Source organism: Dermacentor variabilis, chromosome 6 (genome assembly GCF_050947875.1).
Source record: "Dermacentor variabilis isolate Ectoservices chromosome 6, ASM5094787v1, whole genome shotgun sequence".
Lineage (NCBI taxonomy): Eukaryota > Metazoa > Arthropoda > Arachnida > Ixodida > Ixodidae > Dermacentor > Dermacentor variabilis.
This window is the reverse complement of record NC_134573.1, coordinates 197,315,431-197,341,366: the sequence shown is the minus strand read 5'-3', so window position 1 is coordinate 197,341,366 and position 25,936 is coordinate 197,315,431. Positions and strand designations below refer to the sequence as shown.

The 25,936-nt window shown below is 48.0% G+C and overlaps 1 protein-coding gene across 3 annotated transcripts in view; it reads right to left on the bottom strand.

The window, feature by feature from the left end:
- LOC142586048 (intermembrane lipid transfer protein VPS13A-like) overlaps positions 1 to 25,936 on the bottom strand; it is a 935,034-nt gene that overhangs the window by 672,122 nt on the left and 236,976 nt on the right. For all 3 annotated transcript variants that reach the window (XM_075697293.1, XM_075697294.1, XM_075697295.1), the window contains 4 exons: positions 11,491 to 11,529; positions 11,290 to 11,427; positions 11,153 to 11,230; positions 604 to 821 (listed from right to left, as the gene is read on the bottom strand). In XM_075697293.1, the coding sequence (XP_075553408.1) occupies positions 604 to 821; positions 11,153 to 11,230; positions 11,290 to 11,427; positions 11,491 to 11,529 (473 nt within the window). The remainder of the gene's footprint in view (positions 1 to 603; positions 822 to 11,152; positions 11,231 to 11,289; positions 11,428 to 11,490; positions 11,530 to 25,936) is intronic.

Here is a 25,936-nt window from a genome sequence, read left to right as displayed (position 1 = left end):
CAGGCACCTGTCTTGGTGTGCTCTCTCTCTGTGGTCATTTGTTCGCGCAGTTATAAAACTGTTTGCTATGGAAAGAAGAATGGAAATGAGCTATGGAAAGAAGAATTATAGGTGTAACGTTAAGGGATAAGAAAAGAGCACATTGGGTGAGGGAACAAACGCGAGTTAATGATATCTTAGTTGAAATCAAGAAAAAGAAATGGGCATGGGCAGGACACTTAATGAGGAGGGAGGATAACAGATGGTCATTAAGGGTTACGGAATGGATTCAAGGGAAGGGAAGCGTAGCAGAGGGTGGTAGAAAGTTAGGTGGGCGGATGAGATTAAGAAGTTTGCAGGGACAACAGGGCCACAATTAGTGCATGACCGGGGTAGTTATAGAAGTATGGGAGAGGCCTTTGCCCTGCAGTGGGCTTAACCAGGATGATGATGATGATGATGATGATGAATGTGCACCAACTCGTCCAACAACAAGTTCTTCTAAGCTCCTGGACACGTCCCAAGAAAAATTTGATTCGAAGCGCCATGTGTGGGAAAAACTGAAAATGCAGTGCCCGAGTTATGAACCTTGCACAAGAATGTCAGACTTAATATTTGGTTCACCTGGTCATATGCAGTGAGCTGAGGCGCACCAAGATATTGTCCACATAGTCGGGTTTTGGGCCCAGCAAGATTTCCTTGAAGAAGTTCTCAATGCTCAGGTCTCCCAGGCTAAGCACCACCAAGTTGGGAGAGTCAGACTTCTGGGGCACCAGCACAGTCGGAGCATGGATGTCGATGCAGAGCTGGAGCATCACAGACTTGTGTGCAAAGTCAGCCACCTGGGTGCATGCAGCATGCCACTCAGCACATGATGGCATGCAAAGTGTTGCTCTGAAGTGTTTTTTTTTCTTTTTCTTTTTTTTACTGCTAGCCTGTGGCAGGCCCACTCACAAGGCTCGTACACAATTGCAGATAATGAAATACACCAAAAAATAACATTTAGCACACAAAAACATTGACTCTCCATTCCAGTTGGTACAAACTAGAGCAAGGTGGGTTAAGGTGGCTAAATGTGGATTTGGGTGGATTAAGGTGGATTAAAGTGGATTAAGGTTGGTACAAGTTAGAGCAAAGTGGACTAAGGTGGAGTTTTAAGTTAAAGTGGTAACTTAGACAAGTGCTCATGATTTTGTATTCAAATCAAGTAAGGATACTTAAGTGAGTATAGATTTTTTTGTACAAGAATTAGCCAATTATATCCACGTTTAATTAGCTCAGCTTTATTAACTAACTTGGTGGATAATGTGTCCCTGCAAAGGTTATGATGGCTGTCAAGAAATGACCGATAACAGCTTTTAAAGTAACCTAGGCTTTGTGTAACCATCTTTTTTTTTCAACAAAAACAAAGAAACAGGAAACAGGAAAGGGAAACAGACATGGAGGAGAATGTAGCTACTCCAGCTAAACGTAAAACCATGGAAGATACAATGGGAAACAGGGAGAAAAAGACCAAACTGGTTAGTATACTTCCGGAATGTCAGGAAGAAGTCGAGCAAATAATCGAGGCAAAAATAGAGGAAATGGGCTCAAGAATCCTGCAACAAATACAGCAGCAGCTTAATGTGATAGTGACCCGTGTCGCGGACAGAGAAACAAGAACAGTAGCATGAGGACCACAATCCAGTGGGGGTGGTGCTACATCAAAACCCCGGTACTAACCAAGGGAGCAGGAAAACTGTAACGTCATCATGGATAGACGCAACACATACACGATCCAACAACAAAATTGTAGGCGATACCATAGAAAAAGATTCAATCTACAAGCAGTGCCTGATTAGCAAAGAAAGCCCAGATATCATAATGATACAAGGAACGCACGAAATTGCAAAATGATCAGGATACAAACCGTTTAGTTGTGCCGAAGGGTACACAAAGGCCATAAACACTCTAAAGCGAAACTTTATGGTCGTGCAATACGACATGGAAATTAGGGATATTGACAATGTCTTAATAGAGATTATACCCACACAGAAATTAGCAAACAGCCTCTTTCTCCTCAACATTTACAGTAACCCACAGTGTAAAAAACACAAATTCCAAAGACTATTTCATAAAACTCTCGCCATAGCGGGTAATCAGGCTATAGTAATCAGGGGAGACTTTAATGCTCAACACACAGCATGGGGCTATTAATTCGAGAGTCCCAAAGGCAGAAACCTCTGGTTGTATGCACAACAGGAGGGCCTAACCCTCGTAACCAATCCTTCAGCTCCCACCAGGAGAGGCACCACTGTTTGCGTCAACACTATGCCAGACCTTACTTTCACCAAAAACAAGTACAAGCAGTGGATAAATACACAGCAAGATCTGGGCAGCGACCACAGTATCATAGAAATAACAGTTGGGGTGGGACCGCATAAAAACAAGAGCAGGAAACTTAAAATTGTAGACTGGGATAAGTACCGGAACATTAGAGAGGATACCAGCGGATAAATTAAACACATAGAAGAATCAACTGAACAGCTAACGGAAGACATAACCGCAGCTACGCAAATAGTTCCATCAGAAGCACAGTTAGAGGTCAATAGACAGTAGGCCCCTGCACATGTCGGGGGCTAAGGAAGTGCTACGAAGAAGATGGAATAGTCAGAAACACAACTGGGCAATCAGAAGGAGGATAGCCAGATTAAACAGAGATATAGCAGCATGCACAACAACTATGTAAGCAGCAATGGGAGGAGATATGTAGTAACACGGATAATCAATTACAGCTAGCAAAGACATGGAACCTTCTCAGGTACCTGCATACAAGCAAACTATTAACAAGGTAGTTCATGCCTATAGAGGTTCAGAACAAGAGTTTCTACGAGAGGTTACAGGGAAATACATGTCTCAGGCAAGATCAATTATAAACCCAGACTATACAGGAGTAGACAGCAACTAACCTGACAGGGAAATTAGTGAAGCAGAAGTAAAGGCAGCCGTGCAAAAACTTAATGCTAAATCAGCACCTGGATGAGACGGAATCACAAATGAGATACTAAGGAACCTAGACAATAAGTATATAACAAAATTGACAGAATATATTAATGACTGCTGGAAAACCAGCAAAATACCACAACAATGGAAGACAGCACACATGATCTTAATACCTAAGCTAGGCAAGTGCTTACAGCTGCAGAATCTGAGACCCATATCTCTCACATCTTGCATTGGAAAGCTCATGGAGCTTGCGGCCCTAGTGAGACTAACCAACTATCTTGAGGACAGGGACCTGTTCCCCTCCACGATGCTGGGTTTCAGAAGAAATCTTTCCACGCAGGATGCGATGCTCCTGCTTAAGCACCAAATCATAGACAACCCAGGAAGATCCACTAGAACCATCCTTGGCCTAGACTTATAGAAAGCTTTTGATAGTGTAACACACACAACAATACTCAGCAGCCTAGAAGAGCTGGATTAGGAAGAACATACAATTATGTTCGTGACTTACTAACTGGTAGAAAGGTAAACATCAGCGTGGGGGACCTCGCCTTGGAAGAAATTGAGATTGGTAGTGATGGAACACCACAGGGGGCAGTGATATCGCTGATGCTGTTTAATCTGGCATTAATCGGGTTACCAGCGAAACTACACGAAAGTGAGGGCCTCAACCACACTATATATGCTGATGATATTACCCCAAGGGTAAAGGAGGGTAATGATGGGCAGATAGAACTGTCACTCCAAAGCCAGACTGAAACAGACGAACAATACCTAGAGGGAACTGGATTAGTTTGCTCGGTGGAAAAATCTGAAATAGTATTGTATAGGCCGACACGGAGGGGCCGTAAACCAGACAGCTACGGAGACGCAGACAATCCAGAAACGGACATACAAATGAAGACCGCCAATGATGAACCCATACCTAAGGTCGATAAAATCAGAGTTTTGGGGCTACTCATTAAAGCAAAAGGCAACAATGGAGAAACCATTAAGAAATTCAAAAGAACAGTACCTCAAGTTATGAGGTTGACCAAAAGGATAGCCAATAGAGACACAGTGGAATGAAGGTAGGAAACATGATCAGATTGGTGGAGGCGCTCGTTATCAGTAGGATTGTATATGTCGCACCCTATATTAGATTTACTTATTTATTTATTTATGCTGCAGGAAATATTAAATTAAAATGCTTAAATAGGAAAATTTATAACCAAGTTGTAGGACTTCCAATCAGCACTAGTACCATCAGGGTAATATTGTCACGTGGTGGTGACGAAGAACACAGTAGCAATACTGTGAACGACAAAACTAACTTTTATTGGGCTAACCTGTGCCCCACAAAACAGGCTACACTTATAGCACAACGATAGCGGCGAACACGGTTGGCGATCGTCGAAAATCTGACCAGCGGGTCAAGCGCGTCGGCTTTTATAGATCGGTCGTCGAATGTTCCAGATTAACCACTGGGACCCGCGTGTCTTCCACAAAGTTCTACACTATTCGCATTGCGCATAGATGCAATCAGATTACACAAGTTGCAGTGAAAGACAGTGGATGGAACCATCAATAACATTCCAGAAACTTCTTTTACATGCAGGCACGTCCTGCGCTGTGCAATAACATTTGTTAGGCAGCGAAACGTGGTCGCCCGATAAAGTTAAGTACACGTGTCAATATAAATAGGCCTATGCAACGCGATGGATGAGCTCTTAGAGACACAGCGGATAGCACAATATGAATGCCTTTCTAAGACCAAGGCAGGAAGACACATACTAGAAAGACTAGGTATCGGGTACCATACTCAATACGGAACCAAAGTGGACATCCCGAATGATGTCAGGAATACGATAACCGCTCCACCTTACCAAAGAGCATGTACCCTCTATATCATAAAGGTAGAAGAGAAGGCACAGCAATGGACATACAAAAGAAATTTGGGAATAGTAAAGAAGCAGTCTTTGTAGACGCGGCAAGATACAAGCACAGGTGTGGCTTTACAGCCATTGTAATTGATCACGAAAAGAAATGCAAAACATGCATTACGGCAAGCACAGCAGCAATCGAGCCTGCGGAGGAGATAGGTATTGCGCTAGCAGTATCACAGACCGAAACGGACGTAATAGCCAGCAACTCTCAGGCGAAAGTACAAAATTTCGTTAATGGCCAAATCTCTCCGGAAGCACTACGAATCCTGATGGTAGGTAACAAAAGTCAAGAAAGGAATGTTTATTTAATATGGACACCTATTCACACCTCCGGAGACCTTGCAAGGAGACAGCAATAATAATAAGACGGCGCATGACATGGCTCGAGGGCTTGAGGACTGAGCCACGGCCGATAATAGGGTCGGCACCTTAGCGTCTCCCAAGAACAAGGATGGAGAGGAAGGCAAATGGGAGGATCGTAGGACCAAATTTAATGACATCACACAACACTTCAAACTGCAAAGGTGCATTTTCTCGCCACCTGGCCAAAAGCTCAGGAAAAAGCAGTCTGTCGAAAGGCAGCAGTTACAGACCAGAACTTATCCGAACGCTGATCTCGCACCTTGCTTACCCAGGCATATGCAAGACAGATAAATGCAAGACCGCTAAATGCAAGAACTGTGGTTCTAGAGACACTCTGGAACATGTACTATGGGAATGGCGAGGCATAACAAACAATAATGGGAATGCAGCCTCTCGCGATCACCTCCACGCACACTGGAAGACTGTGCTGCTCAGCTCTACCCTTGACGATCAACTTTGGGCAGTCCAGCAGGCCCAGGAAGCTGCGAGGGCTCAAGAACTCCTGGCCGACACCTAGGTGGGACCTTTTGCCTGTCCCACAAACTCGCAAGACCTTTCAATAAATTTCTTTGACTGACTGACAATTTCCAAAAATTTACTTCTGCATAATAATTAAGCGCTCTCTTAGAGTTAAAAACTGGATGCTCTGACAAGAATAACGAAAGTTGCCAAAGTTGAAGACTGGGCGTGTTGGTATAGCATATTAGAGGCTCAATTGCGCAACATTTGGACAACCCACACAGAAGAGAAGCACACACCACAGAGCGCTACTTGCAACTTGTGGGGATGCACGACTCTCACGTGTCCCCTGATATGTTGCTTTTTCGCACGGCTCGCGTCTCCTGTAATCCGGCTTCGCCGCCTGGCCTGGTGCCCGTGGCGGTCGGAGTGGTGGAGGCACAGTAAGAGAGATGGCGCGAGTGTTGCGCTGCTAACGACGCCACAGGCGGGGGTTACTTGGGCACCGAAAGACAAGGCGCTTGCTCTTGGGCTGCGGACCGGCGAGCACGGTGTACATCCCGCGCGCACGCTGATCCATGCTTCTGCGAGACTGTCTCGCGTGGCCGCTTTCGAACGCGCCACCGTTCGCGTGACCGTACATGCGAACGATCAGGCGTTGGGATCCAGCATGGGGCGAACATATTCGCTCGTTATCCGGTCGTGGTGAGTCGGGCTTCTAGATTTGTCACGCGCCCATCGGCATGTTTTGTGGATAGCAACTCGGCTAGCAGGCATTGATCTATGAAAGGTGCAATAAATGCTTTTGTGATTGTTTGCACTACTGTGTTACAGACATCATTTTTGTTGGTAAGGTTATATAATGCCCGAATTATACAAAATTTTTGTGTGTTCCAGAAAAGCTCATACAGACGGGGTCCACTGTATCAGCAATCAGCAGAAGTGGCAGTAGTATGTTCTGCAACATTCAGGAACAGTGTGCACAGGCGTCAATAGATGAGGTAAGCTCAAGTTTCTGCCCACAACACCAGCACCGATCACTCCTCTAGAGGGAACGTCAAGAGTCACTTTCTGTCCTGTCAGAGCAACCACACGTCTGTTCATTTATTATCAATTATATGGACACACCAGGTGCATTTTTGTTGTCACCATCACCGTGATGTTCCGTATAAAGTCCAAGGGCGATAACACCATTACCACGCGTCGTAAGATGTGCGAGTGAAAGCACATGAAGGAAGCCAGCGATCGCAGCTCAATCGGGCATGCGCGAAGGAAGAAAGGGGAGAGCAAAAGCGCCGTCTTCTGTTGTGCAAAAGGCCGTGGGGGGAGGGGAGGGGGGGTGTTGCGCTCTGGCAGCAATTGTGCATTGCGTGGCTCAAACTCGAACGCAATATATGGATAAAAAGCGGGGAGGCAGTGCGGGAGGGAAGGGTGGGGGGGCGGCTTCAACTCTGCCAACAAGTGTGTATTTTGCACGGGTGCGTGCGCCGTATCTTGAAAGGGATCTGCAGACGGCTCATACCTTTGTGCGCAATGTGTTGTCGCCGCTCTTGTGTTGAAGCAATAAGACTGCACAAAGGTCACTTTGCCGCTGCTGCTGCCATACTTACTCACATCAGTGTTTTGACAGCAGGTGCCCACATTCATCGAGTGTGATGCACTCATGTTTGCCTGTGCATGCTTACACCATACTTGTTAATTCAGTTAGCAAGCGGACATTCCCAAGTTCATACATCCGACAAAACTACTATCCTTACATCGTATAGGTGTGTACTAAGTTGCTATCGCAATCGATGCTTTGCCTTTCGGGTGAAACTGTGACTTCTTTTTTATTTATACAATACTGCCAGCTTCCATCAGGCCCAGGCAGGAGGGACAATACACAATAAAATGCATCAAGTAAAAATATTTAGTGCACAAAAATAACCCAAAGATCGCTATGTCAAGTGATCTAGAGTCTATGAAAAGGGGTGAGGAGTAATACACAATGAACTATATCAAGAAAAAAAAATGTATAGTACAAAAAATGCCACGGCGGGCACAGAAGTGGTGATTTGATGTGCGCCTGCTTCCGTAGTGTTGCTTGGACACTGAGGTGTGCTTTAAAGCGGCCATGCTTCTGTATGCCCTGCGTAAGTTGTCCACTTGACACATTTGCATGTTGTTTATCTTTCATAAATAGTAGAAACCTACTGTACCGTACCTTGAACGTAACTTTATCCAGTTTCCCTGCAACCACTGTCGTGTCTATAGTAGCAGCATTTCCTTGCCTTCTCACCTCCCCTGTTCTCTCTCCCCCTTGTATATATGTATGGGAATTGCCTCTTCTACCCCCTCCTCTCTACAATTATATTTATGGCCCCTCTGAACTCGCGCATTAGTAGAAAGGTAAGTGCTGCAATTCCTACAATGATTTTGAGGGGGTTCACGGATAATTAAACTGTCAAGAAGCTAATGTGGCGACGCCCAGGGAGCTCCAGAGGGCGTTGTGTGCATTTGATGCGGTGCCAAAGGTCCAAACGAGTTTCTCGCGTCACTTTGCTCCTGTCTAGTATGCAGTGTGCCAGACAACAGCAGCAGCACCAGCAGTAGTAGTAGCAGTAGTAGCAGTAGTAGCAGCAGCAGCAGCAGCAATGGGTAAGTCGGAAAAAGAGGCAAAGAAAGCTTCACTTTAATATGTTTGTCCTTGCGCAGAAAGCGATTACGTGCATGGTGATGCCTTGTTTGTCAGGTTGTTAAGGGCTTTAGATATGGATCAAGGCTCACTGGCAGCTTGTTACTTTTCAGCAGAGAAACAAACTTCCCCAGCAGAGAGTCGAGCTGAGCTTCAAGTACTGGTATGCTGTGATTGTTCATTAAGGAAGTAGGAGAGCCAGTATTGCGGAATTTCAAGAACATAAATCAGACAGCTTTTCACTGAATCATCTCCATGGCAGCAATGTTAATGAATGACAGTAATTATGGCAGCATTAATGAATGAATCCCAAACTGTGCATGCGTACTCCAATGTTGGTCTAATAATCGTGCAAGCCAGAAGTATAATAGAAGCAGGTGCACATTTTAGTTTGTCATAGGAGATGTTACTAAATAATGGTGTGCATACTTTAGAAACATAAGTATTCCAGCTTAAGACGCTCATTATTGCGACACCAAAGTACTTATACACACTTACTTCATTAAGGGGTCGAGTAGAAAGGTGGTAATGGTATGATAAGCTGTGAACCTTATTATTTTCATGAAGCAGTTTTTTCTACATTTAGTTCCATGTCCTATTTAGTCATCATCATCATCAGCTGCCTCATGTCCACTGCAGGACAAAGGCCTTTCCCTGAGATCTCCAATTACCCCTGTCCTGCGCCAACAGATTCCAAATAGCACTCGCAAATTTCCTAATTTCGTCACTCCATCTAGTCTTCTGCCGTCCTCTACTGCGCTTCCCTTCTCTTGGTACCCATTCTGTTACCCTAATGGTCCAACGGTTATCTAGTCTGCGCATTACATAAACTATCCAGCACCATTTTTTTCTCTTAATGTCTATTAGAATATCGTCTATGCCCATTTGCTCTCTGATACAAACTGCTCTCTTTCGGTCCCTTGAAGTTATGCCTAGCATTCTTCGTTCCATCGCTCTTTGCGCGGTCCTTAACTTGTTCTCAAGCTTTTTTTGTACACCAATCAGAAATATTATTTAGGTAGGAAGTAGGAAGCAGTTGATCATCCTGGGTGGCAATCGCTGTAAACAAAACATAATCATCTGTAAAGAAAATTGAAGGGCACTTAGGTATCTCTATGTGCATGGTGTGCATAAGTTAGAAATGTGGGTATTCCAGCTTAAGGTGTCGTGGTGTCGTGGCAAGTTTGTGTGACTTTAGTTGAAATCAAGAAAAAGAGATGGGCATGTAATGAGGAGGGAAGATAACCTACGGTCATTAAGGGTTACGGACTGGATTCCAAGAGAAGGGAAACGTAGCAGGGGGAGGCAGAAAGTTAGGTGGGCGGATGAGATTAAGAAGTTTGCAGGGACAACATGGCCACAATTAGCACATGACCGGTGTAGTTGGAGAAGTATGGGAGAGGCCTTTGCCTGTGGGCGTAGCCAAGCTGATGATGATGATGCTTTAAATGAACCATTACTTGAACTTGCTTTATTGCACCTGATATCTGTAAAAAAAAATTTTTTTTTTTTTGTAAAAATGTAGCAAGGCTGACATCTGGACGGGGCACTATATGCAAGATGAGTCAGTGCACGAACACAGTCGGCATCACGTCTGGCTGCAGCCTCAGCTTCTTCACGGGTATACCAAACTCGGCCAGCAGGTGCAAATCGTCATTGTAGCTGTCTAGAGTAAAGTGTTCCAAGAACTAAACAAATTGTCAGATGAGCGCCAGTCTATCCTGCCCACATTCATCTCCCAAGCCTTACTCTTGATGGGCTCCTTGGGGAACCTGAAGTACCATATGGAGCACTCCTTGCTCCGTTCACTCTGGCACCCAACAGCTCTACATAGGTGACACGGTGGCATTGTTTCAGCAGCTGCATGTTGAACAATTCCAATGGCAAGCTGAACAAAGCAGAAGTTTCCAGCATGCACGCAAAGATGAAACACTGATTGCAGCCTATGACATCCTGGCTTGCGAACGTACCAGTGTTGCTCAACTACTATGCCGTTCGAGTGTAATATAAAAAATTCAACTATGTATTACATGCTGGCTCAAATGCACTAAAATTTTGCCATGTTCTTGAACGCACAAGGATGATCTTACACCATACAGATTATGATTGAAAATTTGGTGTCATGCCCCATTTAAGAAAATTAGTTATATTGTTGGCTATGATAAGCAGCTACGAAATGTGGTTATGATATGCTCCAAGATTTTTCAACACAATAGCGTTAGGGAAATCAGGTAATAACTGTTGAGCTTTCTCAAACACCGGCACTGAACTTGTTGTTCACCAGTCATTAGGAAGGCAAGCTGAGAAAGCTGAGCTGGGTATTCATAGCTCCAAACGAACTGTTAGGTACGTGAGCTGATCTGGCACAACTGTTCAGGGAAAAGAGAAAGTGTTCTTCCCCAATTTATTTGTGTGAACCTGTTTTAGAGCTGATTCCCCCCTAACTGCACCAGTGCACTGCTTCTCAAAGCAGTAAGCAGCAACAATCATTCATACGTCCCAATGTCAGCTAGGCTTGATGTGCTGCATGTTTTGAACAGGTGTCAATCTGTTAAACTGTGCTACTGTGCTTGTAGTTTAGATGTGTGCGCCTCTGGAAACTGTTAGTGACCTACACTGTATTACACTGACACAGTAATCAAATCAAACTGAAGCAGGATAAAATGAAAATAAGAAAAAGCACTTTCATTACACTTATGACATGTGCATAAATAAATAAAATGGGAGAAACATACACAGAAGGGGCCACTTGTTTTGACAAACAGACCTTTTGCTGGACAACTTTCTCAGCTGACTTGAGTGCAAGCAACTTGGAATCAGACTGCAGGAATGGCTCCAAGAATTTCTGCAGAACAGGGTCAGAGCAGTCAAGGCCACAAGTTGAAAATCCAGTAGTCAGCTCACCTGGAGGTCTACAAGAAACCTGCGAAGCAGCACCAGCTGCACTCGGCCTATGTGGAGGCGGATACTACCGTCAGGGCCTTTCAGCTTTTCCTCATCCATCCCCTCAACAGACTTGGTTCGTGGAGCTTTCCTGACGTACTGGCAAAACATGGGGGCACACACTAAGCCTAAAGACAAACACTGCAGTTCATATATACTTACCTTCAAGTCAAAAAGCTTGTCATCTTCAATGGACAGAACCTGCAACATAGAAGTGCACAATGGACACAACTCCATGTATGGGACACACATACAATGACAACACTGGGTTGGTGACATTTCAAACTACTAGATTTTTTTGCAAAAGGGCCCTGGCACATGTCTAAATACTTAAGGAAAAATCATTTCATAATACACTAGTATGTGTCTAAATATTCTCTCTGCAAGATATCATCGCAGCCAAAGTCTGCTGATTTTACAACTGATGGTCAGTCAGAGAGAGGCTTGACTACTGTCCAACTGCGAGCATACACAGCATGTATACCATGAGAACCCACACAACTTTGTGAGCAACACTTGTCACCCTGACTTTCCATACTGCAAAGGTTCTTTTGTGTAGTGAACATTCTTCACTCTTGAACAACTTGAATCGACTGTGACATTGCACTCACATTTTGCATGAAAATTCCTAGTTTCTTTCACTGCACGACCTTATGTACAATGACACCAAAGCCCATATCAAAGGACAGCTTCATATCCTCTCAAGACCCCTCATACGTTAGGTTGCACATTGCCTTCAATCTTTTTTTAAGATCAACTCGGAAGCGATTTCCGAAAATACTCATCCTGAATATGAAGATCGGTGCATGTGGAACTGTATGGGAGTGGTTCACTCATATTCTTGCCTTCTGCTTTCAAGAAAGTTGACATTACATTGATTTAGACCTCTGTGTTATCACAGATGGTGGAAAGTAATCTTTCAAATTTCTCAGGATGGCGTGGAAATAAAGGATGGAGGAGATGCAACTATTGGCATCTAACCATGGTATTTAAAAGGACCCTGAAACAATTTTGACGATTGTGCACAAACATGTACTATACATGTGTACATTCGGTAGGGTAAGTCCTTCTGATCATTAAGAGACAAATTCAAGTGCTCCATGTAAGGCACCTAATTTACTACAAGGTTTTAAAGATGTGGATTACTACCGATTGCAGTGGCACAGCTCCCTGAAGTTTTCAGCCACCTCTTCTCACACTACATATTTGATCGCACCCTGGAGAGACCCAGACAGCGATCCAATTGGCTACCCATGCAACATTATTGGGAATATTAGAAACATGTCGCTTCATGAAGCTTATTAAAGCGAAGCTTTCTTGCCAAGTTCCAGGCAATTTTTTGTACGTATGTGGCCTCTAATGCCAAGCGTGTTTAACAGGATGGCGCCGTCTATGAATGGTTCAGCAAAGAAATAGTTGACCATTTCAAGCATAGAGTTTCATACAATTACTTCAGGGAACTGTGGCACTGGTGTCTGCAGAGAAGCTGCAAGCAGGGCAATTCAGCCAGCATGGGGTTAGCACATTGATTTGCTTAAACTTTGTCCTTTTAGCATCAAACGGCTTTGCCAGTTTGAAAACTCATTGTTTTCAACAAAGTATGGTGTTATAAATGACTAAATAAACATTCATCAATAGTACAACGGAACAACTCAGACATAGTACTTCTAGCACACAAGTTTGATATTGAAACCATTATGCCATAGATACAAGCGTCGACAAGCGGCATACTACACAGTTTCTCGTGGGCAAGACAGCGCATTGAGACAAGTGGTGCGTTTCAATCTGCAGTTGCACTAGAAGAAACCAATGCATCAGAAACACCACAAGTGCAACATGACACTAAAGACACCACTGAAAATTTAAACAAATAATATATGTATTTGATGTACTTGTAATAAGATGATTTATTATGAGGCACTAGGCCCAGTCTAGTAGCACTGGCAGTAGACGAAAGCTGATCACGCGCACAGCCGACACAAGAGCGCCTTCTTCGTCTTCGTCTTCACCACAATGGCCCCCGGGAGAGAAGAGGAGCCATCCTGGCGACTTACGGCATAGGTAGGATGAGGGGGTCATAGTACGGCTTAAGTCGGTTGACATGAACCGTGTCACGCCCGCGATGCCTATGGTCGGGTGAAGGTGTCACAGGTTCCACAACATAGGTGACAGCGGAGGTACGGTCTATGACGCGGTAGGGGCCATCATAGCGTGCAAGGAGTTTGGTCGAAAGGCCAGGGCTGTGAGGCGGGACCCACAACCAAACAAGGGAACCAGTCGGGAAAACTGGTGTAAGCGCGTCACTGTCACACCGCAGCTTTTGACGACCTTGAGCAGCGGTCGTAAGGGTTCGCGCGAGCTGCCTACAGTCCTCGGCGGATTTGGCGGCTTCAGACACAGTCGTGCATTCGGAAGCGTCGGGTCGGTATGGGAGCATTGTGTCCATAGTACACGAGGGCTCTCGTCCATACAGCAGAAAAAAGGGCGAAAAGCCAGTGGTAGCTTGTGTGGCCGTATTATAGGCATATGTGACGAAAGGCAAAACAGTGTCCCAGTTACTGTGATCCGAGGCGACGTACATAGTCAACATGTCACCGAGTGTGCGGTTGAACCTCTCTGTCAAGCCGTTCGTTTGCGGGTGGTAGGCTGTAGACTTGCGGTGAACGATGCTGCATGCAGCGAGAAGGGCTTGGACGACTTCGGACAAGAAGACACGTCCCCTGTCGCTGAGCAGTTCGCGTGGTGCGCCATGTCGAAGAACGAAGTTCCGCAAGATGAAGAACGCAACTTCGCGCGCAGAGGCTGCCGGGAGTGCGGCAGTCTCGGCGTAGCGCGTCAGGTGGTCGACACCTACAATTATCCATCGGTTACCCGAGGAACTGCAGGGAAGTGGCCCGTATAGGTCTATGCCGACGCGATCGAAGGGCCGAGCCGGGCAGGGCAGCGGCTGTAGCTCACCAGAAGGGCGCTGTGGAATTTTACGCCGTTGGCACGCCGTGCAAGCGCGTACGTACTGGCGCACGAAGTGATACATGCCGTGCCAGTAGAAACGCTGCCTTAGCCGAGTATACGTTTTCAGAACACCGGCGTGACCATTATGAGGAGCAGCATGAAAATAAGCGCATATGTCAGAACGCATGTGTCGTGGTATCACCAGGAGCCATTTGTGACCATCAGGCAAATAATTTCTGCGGTAAAGAACGTTGTCGCGGACAGTAAAGTGAGCGGCTTGGCGACGAAGTGTTCGAGAAGAGGGTGTGGCGGATGGGTCGTGGAGGAAATTCAGCATAGTTGAAAGCAGGGGATCCTTACGCTGCTCGTCCGGCATATCAGCGACGTTGAAGGCTGACATGGATGCGAAGAGCGGAGACACTGAAGCCACATCACAAGGTAGCGGCGATCGGGAAAGCGCATCGGCGTCAGAGTGCTTTCTGCCCGATCGGTAGACAACGCGGATATCATATTCTTGTAAGCGGAGTGCCCATCGCCCTAGGCGACCTGACGGATCCTTCAACGAGGACAGCCAGCAAAGTGAATGGTGGTCGGTGACAATGTCAAAAGGGCGACCATATAGGTATGGACGAAATTTGACGAGCGCCCAAATAATGGCCAAGCACTCCTTTTCTGTTACTGAGTAGTTGGCTTCTGCCTTCTTGAAAGTGCGGCTCGCATACGCGACGACGTACTCGTCATAGCCGTCTTTCCGTTGTGCGAGGACTGCACCAAGTCCGATACCGCTGGCGTCCGTATGTACCTCTGTAGGCGCTGTGGGATCGTAGTGTCGAAGAATCGGTGGCGAAGTAAGTAGGCGACGTAGTTGCTGGAAGGCTTCGTCACAGGAAGTTGACCACGCGGAGATGCCGTTGGTAGCGGTAAGCAAATTGGTCAGTGGTGCGATGATAGTCGCGAAATTGCGCACAAAACGCCGAAAGTAAGAGCAGAGCCCTATAAAGCTGCGGAGCGCCTTAAGAGTAGTGGGCGTCGGAAACTCTGCGACCGCGCGAAGCTTGGCTGGGTCAGGAAGCACGCCGTCCTTCGATACAACGTGACCCAATATTGTTAACTTGCGAGCAGCAAAACGGCACTTTTTGATGTTAAGTTGGAGGCCAGCAGAGGTGAGGCAGGTCAGTATCTCATGCAAGCGAACGAGGTGCGTCGGGAAATCTGGCGAAAACACCACGATATCATCAAGGTAGCACAGACATGTTTTCCACTTGTAGTTGCGAAGGATGGTGTCCATCATACGCTCGAAAGTAGCGGGCGCGTTGCAGAGCCCGAATGGCATTACGGTAAATTCGTACAAGCCATCGGGCGTGATGAAAGCTGTCTTCTCACAGTCATCATCTGCCATCGGCACTTGCCAATAGCCGGAGCGAAGATCCAAAGATGAGAAGTACTCCGCGCCTTGCAAGGAGTCGAGGGCGTCATCTATCCGAGGCAGCGGATAGACATCTTTACGAGTGATCTTATTGAGTCGACGGTAATCCACACAGAAGCGTATTGACCCGTCCTTCTTGCGTACTAATACTACAGGAGACGCCCAAGGACTGTGGGAAGGGCGAATGACGCCACGGTGCAGCATGTCGTCGACCTGCTCGTTGATGATCTTTCGCTCGGCTGCCGACACGCGGTATGGTCGCTGGCGTAAAGGAGGATGGGAACCAGTGTGGACGCTGTGAGTGACGGTTGCCGTACGCCCCAGAGATAGTTGGTCACAGTCAAACGACGAGCGAAAATTCTGAAGAAGCGCGAAGACTTGTTGGCGATATGGAGGCGGCAGATCGGCGTCTACGACAGATTCAAGAACGTCTGACGACGACAATGATGATGATGAAGTGCACGGCACGGGAGAAGTGAGGGCGTCGAGTTCATAACAGGCCGTGTCGTCGGAAACATCGAGAATGTGAAGCGGGTCAAGGGGCTGAACACGACCGAGGGATTCGCCGCGCAGTAACGTCACATGGTAGTGAGACGGGTTACACACAAGCATTGAGGATAATCCAGACTCAGTGGTGAGTACGGCAAATGGGAGAGGTAGGGCCTTGCGACGTAGAAAAATCGGCGATGGTGTAAAAAGTACTGTAGCGTCTGGCGCGGTAGAGCAAGAGACGGGCACAAGCACACACATGTCGGGTGGTATGTCCGTATCGGACACAATAGTGAGCTTGGAGGCTGTTTGTTCAGAGGGGTCAGGCAGCGGGGCATCGGCAAGCGGGAAAAGCGCTACTTCGGCCCGGGCACAGTCGATGATGGCACGATGGTGAGACAAGAAGTCCCAGCCGAGAATAATGTCATGCGAGCATGATGACAACACGAGAAATTCAACAACATAGACAATGCCGTCGATGACCACCCTTGCAGTACATTGAGCGAGCGGGGCTATATGCTGCGCAGTCGCGGTGCTTAGAAGCATACCAGACAACGGCATTGTGACCTTATGGAGGCGGCGACAAAGCTTTTCGTCGATAACAGAAACTGCAGCCCCAGTATCAATAAGCGCAATTGCGGCGGTTCCTTCGACCAAAACGTCCAATAAATTGCGTGGCGACTGTGCAGGCCTTGTAGAAGTCGCGAAGCTTGCAGTTCGTGCCTGCGGAACTGCAGCAACTAGTTTCCCTCGCCAGGTGACTGGCGGCGACGTAAGGGGGAAAGTGAGCGACGACGTGGTGATGGCGAACGATGGGAGCCGACAGGGCGTCGAGGAGGCGGCGAAAACTCGTGGTCGGGAAGCATCGCATGCCCGGTGGTATCGTGGGAATAGGCATATCCAGGTGGTGCGACAGTAGCGTTAGCAGCTGGCATACGACGATGGCAGAAGCGCGCAACGTGGCCGGCGACACCGCAAGCGAAGCATATGGGTCGGTTGTCGCGTGTGCGCCAAGGGGTCGGAACTGGACGTCGAGATGGAACGGCAGGCGACGCGGGAGGAGGTGCAGCTTGAAGTCGCATTGGCGCCGGAAACGAGAACGTCGGCGGCGCAGGTCGCGCGGCGACTTCGGCATAGGTCAGAGGTGCAGCCACGGGAGGGCAGGGTTGGGCGAAAGGTAAAGACCCAGCAAGTTCCTCGCGAATGGCCCGCCTAATGGGAGCAGCCAAAGATGTGTCAGGCTGGGGAGGTCCATCGTTGAGAGGCAGCATAGACAATTGGCGCGCCACCTCCTCACGAATGAAATCCTTAATCTCAACAGAGAGCGATGCTGCTGGCGTGGTGTGTGAGCGAAGCGTGAGGCCCGAGAGAGAGTCGCCAGGTGCGAGAGCGCTGCGCGCAAGGACCCTCTGTCGACGCAGCTCATCGAAGCTCTGGCAAAGAGTGACGACAGCTGCGACAGAAGTAGGGTTCCGCGCCAGGAGCATTTGAAATGCGTCGTCCTCGATGCCCTTGAGGATGTGCTTCACCTTGTCCTCTTCAGGCATGGTGGAATCGACGCGGGCGCAAATATCAACGACATCCTCTATGTAACTAGTATAAGTCTCGCCGGGCTGTTGAGCGCGCTGGCGGAGGCGTTGTTCAGCACGGAGTTTTCGCAAGGCTGGGCGACCGAAGACTTCCGCGAATGCAGTTTTGAAAGCGGACCAAGTTTGGAGTTCCCGTTCGTGATTGTGGAACCAGAGGTTCGCAACGTCAGCAAGATAGAAGATGACGCTACGGAGCTTCGTCGGGTCATCCCACTTGTTGTGTTCACTGACGCGCTCGTAGGTAGAGAGCCAATCTTCTACGTCAGTCTCACCTGATCCGCTATAAACAGGAGGGTCCCGCTGCCGTTGCACGGCGCCGCACATGACAGGAACGGCAGATGCGCCAAGCGGATTGTTGGGAGCGTCGTTCATAGTAGCGGCTGGAGCAGATGTTAAAGTTCGGCTGCGAAGTTCCAGGGTGAGGTCGGGGAGTGCAGCACCTTCCACCAAATGTAATAAGATGATTTATTATGAGGCACTAGGCCCAGTCTAGTAGCACTGGCAGTAGACGAAAGCTGATCACGCGCACAGCCGACACAAGAGCGCCTTCTTCGTCTTCGTCTTCACCACATACTGTATGTATATACATACATACAATATCTAGCCTGTCTATAATTCACTGCAAACGAAATCATTTCGGCATGTAATGTGCTGCTCTTTAATACTAATATTTATAAAGGGCCAGACTAGTATGAATTTTTCTTCAACTGTGAGGCTTTTCTTTCAAGGAAATCGTATGGGTTTCCTTTGTAGCAATTGCTACGAACGGGTGGATGTTTGATTTTCCCTTTATTAATTACTTTTCTCCACCTTGCGAGTTTCCACAGGACTATTACGTCACACTAATATTTATACCTCGAAAACCACACTTCATATACACACACACATATTTCATGAGGGAATCACAACAAGAATGCTTCACTTTTTAATGCCAACTAGAGTTGAGTCTGCCTGTTCTTTTTTAATAGCATATGTGTACATAAAAATTTCCATCCCCTGAAAAATAGAGAAATGCAACAAATGCACACGTTTCTTCAAACCAATGGCCCATTTCTGCCTGAGATTGCAGATTCATATGTGCAGTTCTGCTAGCCTATTCTAGGCTGTAAGGTCATGGTTAATCTCTTTAGGTTGTCATTTTTAACAAACCAGTAGACAAAAAAGCTTTTGTTTTGCGTAGCACCCTACAGCTTGTCAGCCATTTTTCAACCACCTGGCGAGTTTATCAGGAACCAGCAATCACACGCAACCCTATTTTGCCACGTCAGTGAGAGCAGTGGCATTCGCTTCCGTGGTGTAGTATAGTGCCACCCCCTGTCAGATTTCGGTGTCGTCGTACATGTATGTTTTGTAGTTGTTTAGCTAGATGGCGCACCCCCCTTCTGTCATGTGACGAGCTTGGGCCAATCTGGAGGTGTCATCTAGCGTGTGAAGCCTTTATAAGTAATAAACGGCCGTGGGTCGGCCGAGTCTTCGTCCAGTTTTCATCGGGAGCAGTTCGCTCCGTGTCTCCTTCCTGCGCCGGCGCTAGCCGCGCGTTCGCCCGGTCGGGGCCCCCCGCTTGCCTGCCGCTGCCGACACAACATCTTTTGGCGACGAGGGTGGGACTCCCGCAGCGGTTCCGACCGAAGCCCCGGGAAACCAGCGAGCTTCGTAAGTGAAGCGTCCTTTACGTGTCGGCACGACCTGCAAACGCCGCCGACGCACTTGGCGTCGCGAGGCTTCCGAGCCTAGGCCTACTCGCCCCCTTGTTCTTCCGTGCCCCATTCCTGCTGCGAGCTCCGGCTTGTTTTCTGCACTGTCTCCTGCGCGCTACCGGGCATGGCGTCTTTTACGGCGAACCTTCCCGTTTTTCTGGAATTGCCCGGGCCACCGTTAATTCCATGGTATCGATGGAAAAAAATTTTTCAGGCCCACCTCGAAGCGGCCGGCGGTGGCGACTGGACGGACGCGCGACGAGCGTCCGCGCTCGTCAGCGCTCTCGGGCGTGAGGGACAACGGAAGTACTTTGCAGACGAGGAGCAGGAAGCAGCAAGGCATTTAACCAGCGCAGCGTCAGCTTCAAGCGAAGCAGCAAGGCAGTCGACCGGCGCAGCGTCAACGTCAAGTGATGCGGTCCCGCCAGCGTCAGAGTTCCCGAGACTCGTGCAGCGGCTTGACCGGCTGTTCGCCGCGTCAACAAATGTCCTGGCGGAAAGGCACGAATTCACCAGTCGAAAGCAGTTCGAGGGAGAAGGATTCCTGGAATTCGTGACCGCATTGAAGGAGAAGGCGGTACAGTGCAACTTCGGCACAAGCTATGACGAGCGCGTCCGAGACCAAATCATACATGGGGTAGCGAACGCCAGCGTTCGCGAAAAGTTATTAGGTCATGGCGAAACCCTGTCCCTGGACAAGGCCGAAGAAATTGGGCGCTCGTTAGAAGCCTTGCATCGAGCGAACCGCGCGTTCGGCTCCGAAAATGTACGAAGAATCGAGGCATCTCAACTTGGCGTTCCGTCGACGGGCCAAGATGGCCGACTTCTTCCGGGGAGCCGCCAAGATGGCCGACGTAGTCTGGGAGGCCGCCAAGATGGCCGACGTATTCCGGGAGGCCGCCAAGATGGCCGACGTAGTCCTGGAGGCCGCCAAGATGGCCGACCTAGTCCGGGAGGCCGCCAAGAGGGCCGACGTAGTCCGGGAGGCCGCCAAGAGGGCCGACGTAGTCCGGGAGGCCGCCAAGAGGGCCGACTTCTTCCGAGAAGCCGCCAAGAGGGCCGACATTTCGCACATGGCTCCTCCGGGAACCCTGGTGCATGCGACCGGTGTGGCAGCACGAAACATATTGCAACGTACAGGAATTGCCCCGCAAGGAACCGGCGGTGCAACGCCTGCCACACGTTGGGCCATTTTGCATCATTATGCCGGAAAACCCGTACTGTTCAACACGTCTCTTCCGCAGAGACGCTGTCTTCAACTTCCGCAAGGCAGCCGTCCGCGTCTGTCTTGACGGTAAGCGCTTTTGAAACTAAAAAAGATTTGGAAGTTCCGGTCGTAGTGAACGGCGTCTCCATGCGACTGCCGGTGGATACGGGAGCGTCTGTGTCATGCATGACGGCCGAAGATTTTAGAAATAACTTTGGTCGACAGCACAGGCTGTCACAACCAACAGTGGACTTGAGAAATTTCTCCAAGCAATGCATCAACATTCAAGGCCTGTTTCAAGCCACTGTCCAGTTTTTCCAAAGGTCATGCTCCGTCACGTTCCACGTAACGACTACAGGAACATCACTGCTGGGTTTAGACGCTATCCAACGCTTGGGCATACAGATCAACGGTACGTCGCTGACATGTCGTCTACCATCGCTTCCTTCAGTACAGAGCCCCACAGGTGTGCCTCTGGGTTTTGATCACCTCTTCAGTGACGAGTTGAGTCTCGTCAACAACTGTGTGCACCGAATTCATCGGCAGCAAGATGCGAAACCAGTATCTTCAAAGTTGCGCAGACTACCCCTGGCTCTCCGTGACCAGGTCCCAAATGAATTGCGACGTCTCGAGGACTGCGACGTCATCAAGCGTGTCGAGGCTTCTGAGTGGGTGTCTCCACTCGTGGTGGTGCGCAAGAAGGATGGAACCATGCAGCTCTGTGTAGATCTAAGGAAACAGGACAGTCTTGTGCCTCACGTTCAAGAAAGGGTCTTGCAGAAACAGTGGCAGACTAAACAGTACGTAGACAAACGTAGAGGTGCTCAGGCAACTCGTATCAAGGTGGGAGACACCGTCAGAATAAGATTTAAGAGGAAACGATTTTTTAAGTACAGTAAACCTCGTAAAGTCAAGGCCCAGGTAGGACCATCTACTTTTCTACTCAGTGATGGGAAGACGTGGCATGTGTCTAAGTTAACCCTAGTGATAAAGGATTCAGCAGGTAGTACATTGTGTACAAGTGACAAAGATTTTTTGTACTCGTATTCAAACTTGGATAGTCATTCCGATGACTCGTCTGTAGCGACAGCGTCTTCTCAGAGTCATAAGCTTCAGTTGAGTAGTCCGTCTGACTGTATCACTTCCGAGTTTACACAGTCAGCAGTCGTCTCTGATTCCGTATGAGAATCGGTAGCCTCCCAGGACTTGTTGGGACGTCGAGAGGAGCTTCCTGGGCAACCCTCTCCAGCTTTGAGCGACAACCACATTCAATTGTCCAACCAGGGGGAGGGAAATAGTGGGACGACTGGGTCTTTAAAGTCGACCGATACGCGTCGCAACCCCCAAAGTTCTGAGGTACGCACGCGTCCTCATCGTGACAGAAAACTGCCTCCGTGGCTCGATGATTTTGTTTCTGTAGTGTAGAGCGTATTGCCGTCTTCGAAATGCCACGGCTAGGGACCTCGCTGTGACATTTAGGAGACAGTCCACATGTTTCATTAACACAGGAAAAAGTGCTTATTGTTGCGGTGCAGTGAGTTTTGTGCCATGTTCCTTGTCAGACCTTGTTCGAGTGACTGCCTGTGTTATGGTGCCCAAGACTGGTGCGCGTGTATGTGAACTTGGGCAGGGACGGATTGAATTTGTTGTGGACTTAAGTGCGTGCTTTGTGTGCGACTGGTGCGCGTGTGTGAACATGGGGGGAACGAACTGAAATTGCCTTTGGACTTAAGTGCGCATCTTGTGTGCGCGTTTCGCTGTATGTTTACTTTGTTTCCAGGGGGGGATGATGTAGTATAGTGCCACCCCCTGTCAGATTTCGGTGTCGTCGTACATGTATGTTTTGTAGTTGTTTAGCTAGATGGCGCACCCCCCTTCTGTCATGTGACGAGCTTGGGCCAATCTGGAGGTGTCATCTAGCGTGTGAAGCCTTTATAAGTAATAAACGGCCGTGGGTCGGCCGAGTCTTCGTCCAGTTTTCATCGGGAGCAGTTCGCTCCGTGTCTCCTTCCTGCGCCGGCGCTAGCCGCGCGTTCGCCCGGTCGGGGCCCCCCGCTTGCCTGCCGCTGCCGACACAACACGTGGATACCCTTAAAACTGTATACCCCGCCTTCCATTGTCTTCGGCACCCAATGACAATTCAAAACTTTTATATCTTTCCGAAACCCGGCAGATCACACAATACAAAGTAGCTTCATTGCCGCCACAAGGAAAAGTAAACAGATTTCCTTATCTTATGCAAATCATGTCCATATCATCATCAGGCAGCAGCTAGAATGCAGCAATTAAAGAAGCTCAAGGTAACCAGGCACATCTTAAAATGTCTGCCACTAAGCAAGTGAAGTGCACAGCTCTCTGCTGCAAAAATGTGCACCAAACAAGTGCAGCAGTGATTCAAATTCACATCAGCCAACAGAAGTGCTCGCTGCGTCCATGTGACTGCAGTAATGAACCGTGATGCTAGTTTTCCTTTTTTATACTCGCACTTGTTGCTTTTATTTCTGCATAGAGAAATACAGTGCCGCTATCTGAATCTCGGCTGTTTACGGTAATGGCAGTGTTGCATCAACGAAAAGCTGTGCTCACACAATTATCAGTGCAACAGCACCTCCCAAAGCCAGATTTTATTACCAATTTCGAAAACAACATACTAAAAAAGTGTGATTCTCTCAAATGCTGCTGCATGTTTCTTTCAAATATTTTGCCATGAGATAAAAGGGGCCTCAACATTGCGTTAAAAAAAAATCGAGCAAGTTGGCCATTTCATTGCTCTGTCCTCCACTTAATTTCCCAATTATTTTTTACGCTTCTGGATGATACGAATTTCGGGCAATGAAATTTTTTGTTGCGATACCAAGAGATTCATATCATGGAGATATTACTGAATTTCTCTGAACACTCTTATTAAAGAGAACTTCAAATTAGTATGCCAACACTGACTACAGCTCAGTTCTAGCATATGAAGCTAAGCAGTAGAATGTCCATCAATTGTCGTGTGTCACCGATCTCGGGGTTGTGCAGATGTTACGAGAGATGGGGTTGAGAGACGCAGAGCAGCACCGCAGATTTTAATTACACTCTACCCCAACCTCAAAATAAAACTCGCACAAACTAAAACACAATGAACAAATACTAACACTTATGCAATCTACTTAATAATCATTAAGCATGTCCTTATAACCGGCTGCGTTGATCCTTGGTGTTTGCTACGTGAAAGACAGGCCACCCTAGCCTATGGCTGCGACGCTACTAGAAAGGAGTGTCCTTACTGAGTTTTGTCGTCCCACGTATATTCCAAGTCCGAAACATGTCGAATCTTCATCATAGTCGGTATTCTCGCCGACTCTGTAAACGTTGCTGCCTTTGTGTTGGCCAATCAACTCGTCCGTCTCTGATGCCAGTGTCCTGAACTCCATTGATGATGTGGCACCCCGGCCTCACCAGTTAGGTCTTAACTCCGGGTTCCCCCGCTACTTCTTCTTTGAGTGCCAACGAGAAGCCGCGGGGACTATAGTTTGTGCTGGTCTGCCTCTGACAGGCAATCCTCCCTGGAGTGCCCAGCACTGCCGTGAGAGGCTGCAGCCTCGACTTTGCCAAGGTTGATGGCCACACCCTGGACTGCCAGCATTATAGACTTGACCGAACTTCCATGGCTCCCGTCACCAGTGCGATGCTGACGCTACAACCTTCTAGGCCCGGAGCCATGTCGATAATCAGAGCTTGGCGCTGCTTCTCCCTCGATCACAGCTCGAGGCACGCGCCTCAAGGGCTCGTGCCATTCAGATCGATACGTACACATCGTCCTCTTTTTCCTTTCTGTGCCGAATGCCTCTTACATGTGACACCGTTGAATGGATTCAAGTGCTTTTTTACCTCTGAAGCTAAAGGATTAGTGACATATTGTGCTGAAGGGGACCCTGAAATGATTTTGACTACATTGTACAAATGTACTAAGATGTTAGGGTAGGTTTTTCTGATCATTAAATTATGCATTTAAGCGCTCCGCGTAAAGTTGGTAAATTATTATAATGCTTTAAAAATTTGGAACGCTTCTGATCACAGCGGCCCACTTCTCAGTTTTCAGCCACCCCCCCACAATTCACGAAGTTATCCCAACTGAAGCCACTTGGGCGAGCTGTTTGATTGGCTAACCAGGTTGTGTCATCGATAATTCTTCCAACTTTACTGTGATGAAATCTTCGTAATAGTTGGAATATTGGTTAATTTGTTTCAATAGAAAAAAAGTGACTCGCCATCCTGGCTTTACAAAAGTTAATGTCCCAGAAAGCTGTTGAAAACCCCCACTACAACTGCTGAGGTGATGTATACAATGCTTTACTGCTTTAAAGAAATGGTACCGTATTTACACGATTGTAAGTCGACCCCTTTTTTTAAATTTGAAAGTCTGAAGTTGGGGGGTCGACTTACAATCGAAACCAAAACATGGCCCCGCCAAAAAAAGCGATACCAACTGGAGCTACAACGTGGTTACAATTTTATGTTTGCTCTATGGCCCTACCCGTATCTTTTCGTTATCCCGCGTGTTTGTTCACTTTTCGGAAGGGTTTTTAAACATTTTTGAGAGTCTTACAGTGCATGCAACACTCATGGGGGAGTGTCGATAGTTGATGGAAGCGCCGCTGTTCTCATTTGCGGCGGCACCCTCAGAACGGTGGTGCTTGTGGGGAGCATCGGTAGTTCATGGAAGAGCAGACACCGTTCGCAAGTTTCTCTTTCTCTGTTTAAAGGCATTGGTATTGGTTTGACGCATTCCACTTGGCTGCCGGCTACGTGCTACTTCTATGCTTCCCCAGTCGTCATGAGTGCTATAGGCCCACTAATCATTCGGCACTCGTTCACAGCAGCGTTCAAGAGGGCTGCCATCCTTTACGCCGAAGAAACAAATCACTGCGCAGCGGGCCGCAATTTCGATGTTTCTAAACGGGTTGTGCGAGAGTGGCGACTGCAGCGAAGCGAAATTTTCACCTGTGTGACGGCAAATAAGAAATTTCCCACGTGCCGAAGTATGGACGCTTTCCGGAGCTGTAGGCTAAGCTTGCGGCGTACGTCGCTGAAATGCGTGATCGGTTCCTGCCAGTGAAGTGCGACGTGGTCATGAAATAAGCCCGGACCAACGCCTTAATTTTAAGGTTCTGCTCTGCCGTGAGTACAACGAGTGGCTGGCGGCAGAAGACTGCGAAATTACGCCAACCGGACCTGTGAAAAGAGCCTCCCTGATGGATGCGTG